The 13,375-nt window shown below is 30.9% G+C and overlaps 1 protein-coding gene across 1 annotated transcript in view; it reads left to right on the top strand.

The window, feature by feature from the left end:
- Nucleotides 1-1,091: 1,091 nt before the first annotated feature.
- LOC108913525 (tyrosine-protein phosphatase non-receptor type 13-like) overlaps nucleotides 1,092-13,375 on the top strand; it is a 217,255-nt gene continuing 204,971 nt past the window's right edge. Inside the window, exon 1 of the mRNA XM_018719087.1 lies at nucleotides 1,092-1,122. Within this exon, the coding sequence (XP_018574603.1) occupies nucleotides 1,092-1,122 (31 nt within the window). The remainder of the gene's footprint in view (nucleotides 1,123-13,375) is intronic.

Below are 13,375 nucleotides of genomic sequence, written 5' to 3'. Positions count from 1 at the left end.
CTAATGATTTTTTCTTTTGATTTTTCCAACTGACATGTTTATTTTTATACAACGACTGTGAAAGCTGAAGCAAAAGATAAAACTAGACTTTTACCGTTCGCTATGACACAAAACAATATCCCACCATTTTGCTGTTTCAAATTTGTTTTATAGAATGTAATTTTGAGTCAAACTAAACGTTTTTCTCTTGTAATTGTTATATTAGTATTTTGTTTTAAAATTGACAATATCATTACCTAATAACTATATTATAGTATATAATACAGCTATTTGCTCATACAAGAGAAATTGTCTCAAAGTACCTTTTAATATAACAGATTTATAGGTTGACGACCCACATCTAAAAAACAATTATATTATTTATTTATAGGTCGGTTAGAAATACTGTGGAACCTTACTAAAAAATTGTTATAAAATACTTTAGTTTTATTAGCTAAAACGTTTTATAAGCTTGTCACATAAATGTTTATAATATAGTTATATATTTGCCATATAAGCTGTTTTATAATTTAGCTCCTAAAACGTTCTTGTGATAAATTTATAAAATATGTCAGTTGCTGACAACAAAATAATGGTACTTGTAGCTATAATAAAACAAATTTACATTTTGATAACAATAATAACAATACAATAAAACATAATTGTCATATAACTTGAAAATTATAAAACTGTTTTGCTGGTTGGGCTGGATTTAGAATGCATACAATTTAAGAACAAAGCCTTCATAAATGATTACAAGCGCGACCATTAATTTTATTTGAAACAGTAATTTTATTTGCTTTACGTTGGTAATTAGATTTCGGTGAAATTAAAACAATAAGATCAAGATCATTAAAACACGACGTTCTGTTTCACCGGCTTGGTGTAATTTTTTACGAGTATTTATCCCACCAATCAGCGATCGCATTATCTCTAGCGCAGACGTAACGGTGTGTCATTGTTCATTGTAAATTAATTATTACTATTGGCGACGTTAAGATTTAGGGATTTTTAGTTGACAGTATGAAATGTTGGGTGCTTAAGCTTATAATTTTATTCCTTTCACCGCTTTTTTTACGATCTATTTTAATATTTTGTTTTCTTTTCAGGTAATGCCCTGTGCCGTTTGTTTGATCTATTATCGTAAGTATTTTTGATAACTTCTATACATTGCGTTAAAAATGTTATTGTAAATAAGTTAATAAATGATAAAGATATATGATCAAATGACCGCCATGTTAAAGATAAGACCAATGCCTAATAAATAATAATACGTTTCATTGAGAAGGGGACTCAGCTTAATGGGAATTTCCCATATGCCAATAATCCGTTTCAGTTTAAGAGCCTTCTTCATCAGCCGATTAACTTGACAACTCAACAAATTTCCTCATCCCTTACTTCTCCATCGGGATTTCCCCTCATCCCAGGACCGGCGCCAGGGTATTTGGCACCTGAAGCAAATATTTGTTTGTTGCCCTAAGAAAAACTATATACAAGTTACTACTGTTGGCACAAATATCAAATTTATTAATAAAAAGTTATGAAAAATAAAAAAAAACATTTCAATAGACAAAAATAAATAAATAAATATTTTAGCAAAAAAACGAACAGAAATTATAAGAAACATCCTATAAAAAATAAAACAGATATCCCAATAAAACCAAAAATAAAAAATATTCAATAAAAACAAAAAAGAAACTAAATTATTTCAAACGAGATCTTTATACATATCACATATCAAATTTTCTACATTTTTCATTAACAAAGTCTTCAATAATATCATCGTAAACCAAATTATTTGTTATATCTTTCTCGATAGCATGAATGGCTAAGCCTGCGTTAACCGTTCCTGCGTGATGGTTGATCGTAAATAATTTTTTATAATTTTTAATCTTGAAAAAGAACGTTCTCCACTGGTCACAGACACAGGAACAAAGCACGCATTCGGGGTCAAAAAATATTTTTTTAGATTTTTGTACAATTTTCAATTTCTGAAATTTATAAAAAGTTAATAAGTCAAGTCTTAAAATGCCGCCCTTAAAAAAATGTCCCCTGAAACATCTGCTTCGCTGTTTCACCCCTTCCGCCGGCCCTGCCTCATCCTTATTGCCTTCAACTAAACATACTTTTTTATATCATAATACCAACATTTCTATTTAATTGAAATTTTTGAATTATTTTATAAATGAAAATATTTTTAAAATATTTAATGTACCTAATATATTTTCAAAAAATACTGTTATAAAAATATTTAAAATAAGAACACTGATATCGTTGAGTAACTACCTTTTATTAAAAAATTATACTTAGGTATTATTAGTACAGTTCCATCCATCCAGTATCCATCGGGCAAAATATTTCCTTGAGTCTAAAAAAATAACAAAAGAAAAAAATTATGAATTTGTAACTAAGTAAGTAAGTGTAGTTCTGCTTGGTAAATAAAGTCCGTAGGTATGTGCAATATGAGTATAATTTAGGTTCAATTTAAATTAAACATTTTTAGATTGATAATGTATCGAAAATTCAAAAAATTATTGGTATAGAAATTTTGATTTTTCTAATGGTATAGATCGTGTTGTGTTTAAAATTATGTTCCTAAGGACAAAGGACCCCGCACTTTTTATATGGAAAAGTGGTTTCAGTCGGGAGGTCTAATTTTTGGTGGAAAAGGTAGTTCTCAACATCCTGAACAAAAAAGCTAATGGACACAAAAAAATCTACCGTCAGGATTTTGCGCTACGGCACATACAAGGTCGGCACCTGGGTTTTCAGGAGTCGGGTTATTTTTATCAAAAAAGAGCGTGTTCAGTGACCGATTATGGGGACATGCATGCGTGGAGGTGTGTTGGAGTGAAAAAGTACTATATATATATATATCCCCCTTTTCTGTGTTCAAAACGAGATTCAAAAATGAGGATTCCGGTCTTCCATACCACCTAATGAAGTTCCGATTGAGGCGCATTAACTTTTTTATAGTGGTTCTTCGCCACTAGCTCTATACTCCACTGATGTTCTACAAACTATTCCATCTCAACTACTTCGATTTCAACGTGATTATTGGCATTTGCTCTGGCATCGCGGACGCGATCTAATAGTACTGTACGCGTGGGTACGGAAAAGGCGGTCACCCTTTTCTTTCATTTTTGAATCTCGTTTTGAACACAGAAAAGGGGGATATATATAGTACTTTTTCACTCCAACACACCTCCACGCATGCATGCATGTCTCCATAATTGGTCACTGATAAAAATAACCCGACTCCTGAAAACCCAGGTGCCGACCTTGTATGCGCTGTAGGGCAAAATCCTGACGGTAGAATTTTTTGTGCCCATTAGCTTTTTTGTTTAGGATGTTGGAATTAGCTTTTCCACCAAAAATTAGACCTCGCGACTGAAACCACTTTTCCGTATAAAAAGTGCGGGGTCCTTTCATAAAACTATTTTTGTGGAACGAATAGTTTTAGAATTACCTAAATGTGTTATAAACGCTTTATAAAAAAAATCTGAAACTGTAAAGTGACTGCTCGTATTTCCGTTACTGGTTGACATATTCGACGGAAGTCGATTTAGCTGGTTGTTACTTCTACTTACATAAATCATCAGCAGCTTTCGCAAAAACTAATCCTACAATGATTCTGTTGATATGAACCTTTTTGTTTAAAATAATTTGTTTCATCATTTGTTGAAGTTTCCATTTTGAATCCAGAGCCACCTAGAATCAATACTGATGTCCAACAAGTATCTAACCTAAGACGAAAATTTATTTATACAATACAACAGAATTTTACACAAAGAAAGGATGCCAAAGTCTTATAGCACTTTAAACCCACAACTCCCAAGTTTGAAAAATGCACGAAGTGCTTGGTTTAGCAAAGAAAAGAGTTAATACTCATAACCCCCAAAATTGAGCGATTTCTAAGATATTGGTTTTCAAAACTACTAAAGTTCAAAAATTACTCTGACCATCAAATGAAAAAAGTCATGCGCAACGGACGAAATCATGGTATTTCTATGTATTTTTGCAGCAAAACTGAATCTGACCTCAGTTGGCTCTATTCATCATGAATTTTTCAAATATTTCAAATTTACCTACCACCTAGGGTACTCTAATTTAAGACGTTTAATATTATTTTAATAGCGCTATAATGGATACCTCGTATTTTTTTATTTGTTAACTTCAGCAAAATACTCTAGCAAAACTGGCAATTGGTGATATATCTTCGGCGGGTAGTCTCATTGCTTCTTGGTATTCCCCATTTTATAAATACCAAATAATTGTCATGACGTCCGTTCTTACATTGACAACAGTAGCCACGGATGGCTTCTGGACATGCCTTATCTATAAGAATTTACAGAAAATATCGTTCCTCCTGCGGGAGTCGCTCTTCTGCTTTTCCTCTCCATTTCTGCTCAATTTACAGCAAAACGAAGGTCATATTTGTAATCAGCATATCAAAAAATGGAAGACACATTTCTATGACGCACATATTGGGCACCCTTTTTTCAATCACAGGATTACACTTAACACTATATTCTGTATGGCTTCATCCACTGTCACTTGGGAATAGCGCCTTACTCGCTTTCTGTAAGGCTGTGTCCAAATGTGTATGCCCTACCAATGAATTGAATTCTACACAATAGAATGTCTGCAATAGAAATCAAATATGATTTTCCTGTATAAGAACTGATTTGATGAGATAAAAATTTGTTAATTTTGCATGTCTCTCCACAAAACCAACAGTAATGTACTACGTAAGTGAATTGTAAAATAAAATCTGTGCTGTCCACATTTTGTTAACATATTTACCAGCACGTAGATAATTCGAATACATTAATTTATCTCTGACAGAACTGCCGCAGAATAAATACTGCCACCTTTCACTAGTTTGAAGTAGTTTTATCTAATTTCGGTCCGCTGTCAGCCCAACATTTAATTATGATTAGCATGTCAGTTCAACTTCATACAAGCAAAAACTCAACATACTGAAAATATAATTCGGTTTTAACACAGTAAAGTCAGTAATCCATAGATAAATAAAAGTGACAGAATTCGTGCAGGTATGATATTCTTGTATTAAAATAGTTGACATTAAGTGTCAACATTAAAGCTTATCTTTTCATTGTTTGCTAAAATTGTTTTATTCTTGCCCAGAAACAAAGTTGTTTTCTAAAGCATTATAGAATTTAGCCACCAATGTTACCAATAAATTTAAAACTAATATAACATTGCTGTCACTAAATACAAAACACATTTAATGAATCAACACAAGGTAGGTGTTGCAGTTTTCTTAAATACAAAGAAAATTAGTTATGTAACTCAGTGTCACAGACAAAAATGTAGGTAGAATATAAATCAAAACTATAAATAGATTTGGACTACTTTCCGTGTTCCATATTTTAAAACCGCAATGTAAAAGTAATATACATTAGAACACAGAGTCGTTTCTTCTCAGCAATAATGGTTATTTGTTATAAATTTCAACCTTACTTAACTATTAACTTTTGAGCGAGGAAAATGTTAAATACAAAAAGTGTTCAGTTACTTACTAGAAGATGATCTGTACACAGAGAGCCAACAAAGGGCATGGCTGCCCAAAATTATGATTTTAAGTGGAGCACCTTGCATATTTTTGAATTTTAATATTTGTCCTTCCCGACTCTAAGAATACAGACATTTCCTATGTTTGGCCCAATTTTTTGTGAAAAACAAAAGAATATTTGATTACTTGTTACACATATGTTATCCTCCGTCTTCCCCAATACTTCTCTCATATTCATTGTAAACGTATTATTTGGTTAAAAATTATAGCGATTACCCTCAATAGACCTTTTTAGTAGTGACGTTACATTCGCCAAATAATAGGCAACCCCATTGTGCACATTGTCATGAAGAATTTCTCAATATTTTTACTAGATCGAATTTCGACATTACATACGTTGGACATAAGTGCCAAAAAAATATTACAAATATTCAAGATTAGAAGTTTCAAACCCCAAGTGACATACTAATAGAACTATAGAATTTATGGAACAATATTGACTTTTATGGTAATTAATAAATTAAAATTATATCACTGTTACTGAGCATGCACAGTAAAGATAATTTCATGTAGTCTCGCAACAGGATATCATTCAAGTAAAGTTTGGTTATGGTTAAGAGTACGTCTATAATAAACCACTTGAAGAAAAAAACACTGGATAAACACACTGACACAGTACAACACCAAGAAAAACAATAACAATACTTAGTAGAACTAGAGAATGCCAAGATTAAACAAAAGAAGAGCAAATACGCTAATAATGACAACGGTAACATATCAGCACGAGCTTACCTGCGTACGAGGCTATTCCTTCCGAACACGGCTAATGTTAAATTTTTACTTTATTTAAATTTAGGAATATTCTTTTATATGGTTTTTTGTAAGTTTTAAGAACATTAGTGTATCTATTTTACCAAACACGTGTTGATTGTTCTTAGATACTTCTAAATCCTGTAAAAATAAATTAATTTCAAGTTGATCATTTTTATAGTATCTATGTAAATTATCAGATCAGGATCAGATTCGGACTACTCAATTTAAATTATGACAATTTGTTGCGGGTTGCCTAAATATCCATATTCCATACTAAAAATACAAGTTTTAGCTAAAACTCGTAAAATAATGAATTTATGCTTTTTTCTTCTGCATCATAAAAATATTAAAAAATGTGTTGCCCTTTTTCGATTAGAATCTTAGTACTTGATATACAGGTGTTAATCAAGATTACCATTTTCTAAGAACGTCGAACGCCGTATTTCTGAAACGGAAAGAAATAATTGTGTTTTTCTATAATCCTCAATTATATCGGTTTTCTGATACCCTTCATAAAGATAATCCTGAATCCCATTTTATTTGGTCTAGACTACAAAGGCTACAATCATCATCATCATCGTCATCATCTGTTATTTGAAAAAATAGGTACGACATAACTGAAGAATAGGTGAGTTTAGTACTTTCCATTGTTGACTACATCTTTAAAACAATTTTCATACGACAAAGCGATTTAAAGAGCATTTTTTATGGACTAAAGAAAAGCTGGTGGTAAACTTCTAAAATTATCCAACAATTATATGCAAAATGTGGAATTTCAAAAATATTGTGAAAGCTAATGTCTAAATGTATGAGGCCTAACTTTGACATATGCATGAAAAAAATTAAAGGATCAGAGAAGTTTCCAATTTTTTTCAATGATTTTTGAAAGGTTGTAACTTCGTGAATAATGGTCGTATCGAAAAAAAAGCTTCTTGAAGCATGAAGTTTCTAGTTTTGAAATCTTGAGATGAAAAATTTGTTTAAGCCCTCGGCGCAATCGAGAAACAATGCAAGGTAAAAATATTATTTTTTTTTTCAAAACCACATGGGCTCAGAAATTTTTTTTCTGTCTTAATCAATGCCAGAGTCATTTAGCCTGAACTTCAATTTGTTTTCTTTTAATTTTATGCACGATTATTTCTTATTGAGATATCGACTACTGAGTGAAAAGTCACCTTTTTTTTAATCATCGTTATCTTATGAACTAATGATCGTATAGCGAACGGAAGGTGGGTTTTAGAAACCTGAATCCTCTTCAAGGGCCTTTCGGTATATTTGAGAAAAAAAATTATACAGATTAATTTGAAAAAGTGCAAAAAATTACTTTTTCTAATGTTTTGGAAAATAAACGACTACTTTGCAAATATTGCGAAAAGTACCAATGTTTGTAGTTTTTTTTTAGATCAATACATGCCCATGAGGCCTGTACATTTTGAAGTCGATAGGTGGAACCGTTGTCCTTTCCTGAATCGAATTTTATAAAAAATTAAAGGAGCAGGTTTATAGCTCCTTAAACATCAGTTACTGATTAAGATAAAAAAAAATGCTTTATTTTTCTCACAATTTCGCGTTACATACTCATCAAACACCGAAAAAAAAATTAAAATTTAAAAAAGATTCGATTTTCATCTCAAGATTTCAAAACTAGAATCTTCAACCACCTTTATTATTTGCAAAGTTAGAGCCTTTCAAAAATCACTAAAAAAATTTGGATATTTTTCTGCTCCTTTAATTTTTTTCTGAGTTTATATAAAAAGACTTTCGCAAAATATCGCAAAAAAATTATATCTACCATCCCTCTTGTATATCTCCCTCATAACCTATTTTATTTCATTAATACTTGTTGTCAATTTTAGAATTAGAATATGTTATAGTTATATGGTATTAAATTTGATCTAGTTGTCTATGAATAAAAACTAATCAGTGAGGAATATTAAAAAAAAATTGGAATCAGAAAATTATGCTCAAAATGTATAAATAAAAAATTATTTCTTAGTCGTCGGAGTTTTTTCGTGTCCCTTCAAATAGGAGAGGTAATGAAGATGGCAAATAATTTGGCTTACCTTGTACACTTAAGTAACTCATTGTGTTAATATTATTGCACAACGTTCCTTGTCTGTGTAATCAAGTTTAAATACTAATTTCGTTTAAATCTTAAATAATTTATAGTATTTAACTGCTGAGAAATAAAAAAATTCCCATCAAAACAGATGTATAAAGTAAATGTTATCTTAAACTACAATCTTAATCTCCATCGCAGCCTTTATTAAAAATATCGGATAATTTATACTTATAACGGCGCCAAAAGGCAATTAGCCTTTCCCAACCCAACAGAAATATCCAACCACTGTAAACAGTGACTAAGAAGGCTGGGAACAATCTGTCTCCTCACATTAAAGGCCAAGGTACGTGCCTTACTAATATCCCGTCCGGTACCTTCGGAATTTCTACGGTTACTTGAACAGACGGTATTGTACAGTCACCTCGGTACAATTCCCCACCTTATGTGCCTTGGAGAACGCTTTCAAGAAGCCGGAGTCGCAGAGCAGAACCGTTTGAGGTTAGAGAGAATCGTGTGTTTATCTCGAATCGCGATAGTTTATTGCTGTTACTTAACAGAGACCGACTATAAAACTTCTAATGAATCAAATCGGTTATATCAGGGGAAAGTTGTGTTGTGAATTAAATGCAGTTGCAATTTGTTTCCGCGTGATCGTGGTTGAATAAACTTTTTATGGAGATGCAACCCGTGAACTCTTCGTGAAGTGAGAACATTCCAACGCAAATCAGTTTTGGTTTTGCCGAATAGCTACAGCAGTGTTAAAAGTTTGTTTGGGAATTGTGACTCTTCAACTCAAATGTTGGATTACAATTTAGGTGTGTAAGTTTATATTAGTTTATATTCAGAAGTACAGAAAAAAACAGAATTTTCACTAATGTCGTTCACACTATGACATTGTAATTTTTATTGTAAGTTAAGAAGCAATGTCAAGTTAATTAGTAAGTGCCGGTACAGCTAAATAATGTTCAATATACTTAATTTACTTAATACACAACACTTAATAATACAACATAATATACTTATTTTGTATAAAAGTTGTGTTTAACTAATAAAAATAATAATTAAAATATATCTCTGATTATTATCATTAAAATATTTGATAGTTATTCTGAAGTGAAAGTATGGACAAAATTGACTGAAACAGAAAGTTTGTTTAAATTTTACTTTGTTCAAATGTAGATGGCCTTTAGTTTGAAAGTACTATTAACATGAATTTATGTATTTTTGAATTTTCAAAACATAGCAAGTGATACACAATGTCATTAGAAAAAATGCTTATTCGACAGATAGTTTGTTCACTGGTATCAATCCATGTTTTGTGGAGAAAACAAATTAATTATAAGCACAGAAATTAAGGGATATCAAAAAAATCCCAAAATTTTGGGTGATTTTCAAAGAGCTGTAACTTGGAGGGAAATGGTCGTAGAGAGAAATTTCTTTAAAAAGTCATGTGGACATTTTTGTTTGCTAATTTCGCTATTAAGAGCTGTCAGATAATTTAATTCTCTTCAATTTGAGGGGTTCCGGAGCCTTGTACGAAGATTTGTCGTCGCTGAGTTATTTATTTATTTATTTATTTATTTATACAATACACTACCTACCCTATAGAAATTCCAATTACAGGGTAGGTAGAAACAAAAAACTACATCATACACTACATGATACGAGATAAGTAACAATACAAAACATTACATACCTAAACAATTAGACAAAACAGTATATAAATGAAAAAAACAAAAAACAAATATAATTTAATTTGTAAATGTAACTTTTTTAATTATGGCTATATTACAATTAAAAATGGCAAACTGATTTTGAAACAGATTATATTTATCACACATTTGAAAAAGAGGAGAGTATTTTTGAATATTAATTCTTGGCGTAGGTAAATAAAACAATGAAGACAAACGAGATGATAATCTAGGTATATGAAAATTTAACAATGAAAGTAAAGAAGGGCAGTCAATTGCGTTATGTAATAACTTATATAAAAATATCAATTGCGCAATCGTTCTACGCTCCTCTAAACTGCGAAATGAAAATCTATTTAAAAGGTCACATTGAGGGATACCAATAAGTGGATAATTGCCATCCTCTCTAAAAACTGCATTCTTTAAGAAACGTCTCTGAACTCTTTCTATATTAGGTAGTTATGTAAATATTATAGTAGGGTGACCACACAATGCAAGAATACTCTAATTTAGATCTAACAAAGGCTGAATATAATAATTTAAAAGTAGAGGAATCATTAAAATCCTTAGAGCAGCGTAGTACAAAACCTAGCATTTTATAGTTATCGTCGATAAAAGCAAAAAAATCATTTTTACTTTTGCAGTCAATTACTCGGGAAATATTGGTCGTACAGAAAATCCAAGCGGGGTTTTGAAAATAGCAAAATATTCTCTACAAGTCGTAATTATTGGTTTTTGATAAAAAAAAAATTTCGAAGTGTTTGTTAGAAAAAATGTCCCGACTTGAACCGCATTGGGCATGTTTAGGACATGCTCGGGCGTCGATAACGACGAGACTATCCGCAATTACAGAATCACTCATTGGTCCAGGCTCTTTTACAAACTTTGCAAGGAATTACCCAACGAGACATCCCGAGATGCATTAATATGCGAGACCGCTTAGAATTGGTGATTAGGAAACAGAGTCGGCAATACGCGATATTAAATTGTGATCTGTAAGGTCAAATCAACCAATTTTTTTTTGACGTTTTTTGAAGCTTGTGAATATGTTTGAAAGAAATTGGAAAAAATAATTTTTGAAATAATTTTTTTTTCATTTTTTTTAGGATACTTAATGAACTTTTCTTGATGAAGAAAATGTGGATTATTGCTAAAAAACATTTTTAACTTAAATGAATAAAAAGTGAAAAATTACATATTACATTGATTTTCAGCAAAAACGACAAATTTAAACATTCCGGGCACTAAGAAAAAAATGGCAGCGTTTTGAAATTATCAGGTTTGTTTTTAGGATACTTTGAGGTTGAAATGTTACAGACAATATCTTTAGTTTATTCATTATTTGCAAAGTTATGCCAAGTTATTCAATATCCCTAATTATGCAATTTTTTACATTTTCTCTAACCAACAATTTCACTTCGAAATTTTTTTTTATCAGAATCAATAATTACGAGTTGTAGAGAATATTTTGCCGTTTTCAAAACCCTGCTAGGATTTTCTGTACGACCATTATTTCCCGAGTAATTGATTGCCAAATTCAAAAATGATTTTTTTCCTTTGATCGACGATAATTCATCGTACAAGGCTCCGGAACTGTTCAAACTGAAGAGAATTAAATTATCTAAGAGAGCTTTATGATGAAATTATAAAAAAAAATTTAAGCCCATAGGACTTTTTAAAGAAAAGCAAACATTTGCAATTTTTTTTCGTTGATTTTCTTATGATTGTTCAAAAACTGCTGACGCTAAAATATTTTAAACTCCATATCCGAAAACTAGAAACTTGAAGCTTCAATTTCCTTTTTTTTATTCTCCTACGACCATTTCGCTCCAAGTTACAGCTCTTTGAAAATTACCCAAAATTTTGGGATTTTTTTTAATATATCATAATTTCTATCCTAGTGTATAAGTAAGCCATCTTTAGTTCACAATCGGAAGTTGTATAATCCATGAGAAATACTGAAATTGTTTTCTGAGCACTGTCACTATGAAATTATATTGAGGACGAAAATGACAAAACTTAATTTATTGAGACTGACCGAAGTTAACTTTGTATTTTTAATTATTTGCAAGACCTTTCTGGTTACTTAAATCTATGAATTTACATTTTTAATATGTTATATGATTTGAAGATAATAATAGCAAGAACGTCTCTATAAAAAAAACATCTATTTTATTATTAGCTCTCGCATTTATACAACTAATTCAAACAAATTTATTTTCTTAAATCCTATCAGATGAAGTAAAACAGTGTTCTTCCAAGTATGCAAAAAATATCTCACTTCACATACAAGACACCTAACTGCGAATATTACAGGAAGCAACTACTCTATGAGAGACATTATCAACTAATATTCAATGGAATAGAATTAAAATGATATGTCTAAATATAATTGGGTAATATAAAAACTCATATTATTGAAATTGTTAAATATATAAAATATCCTGCATTGTTGCTGTTCTATTATCACCATTGGACAAAGACGAATAATAGCTGCTAAAAGAGATCTTTTTGTTTCCACATTTTATATTTGAATTTGGTTCAATTAGCTTAATATCTTTATAATAAACATTCAACACAGGATTGAAGGTAAATGTCTTGAACTATCGAGACAGACTTGCTTATAGGCAAATTTAAAAATGTACCAAATTCTTAAAAATTCTGATTTAACTTTCAATTTAAGCATCCCATTATAATAATTGGTATTCCAGTACCAATCGACAAATGTATACTACAATTGCGACACAAAAACTGAAGCCTGGAGAACATTGTTTTTTTAGTCCAAATATTCTTATTAAACGAATAGGTAAATTAAAAAAAATTAATTAGAGCTACTTTCAAACGTCTGCTATTTCTAAGAAACCAATACCTATCACTATAAATGTAGAAATCCGTAAGATAAACAGCGTTGGACCAATTTATAAATTATATATATATTTCTTATATATAAAATTCTCGTGTCACAATGTTCGTTCCCGTACTCCTCCGAAACGGCTTCACCGATTCTCATGAAATTTTGTGAGCATATTGAGTAGGTCTGAGAATCGGCCAACATCTATTTTTCATACCCCTAAATGTTAAGGGTGGTCCACCCCAAAATTTTTTTTTTATTTTTTGGACAAAATTTTCTGTTTTTATTTTTTCATGATTCAGCATTGAAAAATACATACAGTTCTAAATTTTCACCCTTATACGATCAACCCCTGATTTTTAATCGCGATTTTTATATTATTTTGTTCCATCCACAGTTCCACAAGATGGCAACACAACGTTTGCCGGGTCAGCTAGTAT

This window comes from Anoplophora glabripennis, unplaced genomic scaffold, assembly GCF_000390285.2.
Source record: "Anoplophora glabripennis isolate ALB-LARVAE unplaced genomic scaffold, Agla_2.0 scaffold37, whole genome shotgun sequence".
Taxonomy (NCBI): Eukaryota; Metazoa; Arthropoda; class Insecta; order Coleoptera; family Cerambycidae; genus Anoplophora; species Anoplophora glabripennis.
The sequence above is the reverse complement of the archived record's forward strand: the minus strand, read 5'-3'. Positions and strand labels throughout refer to the sequence as shown.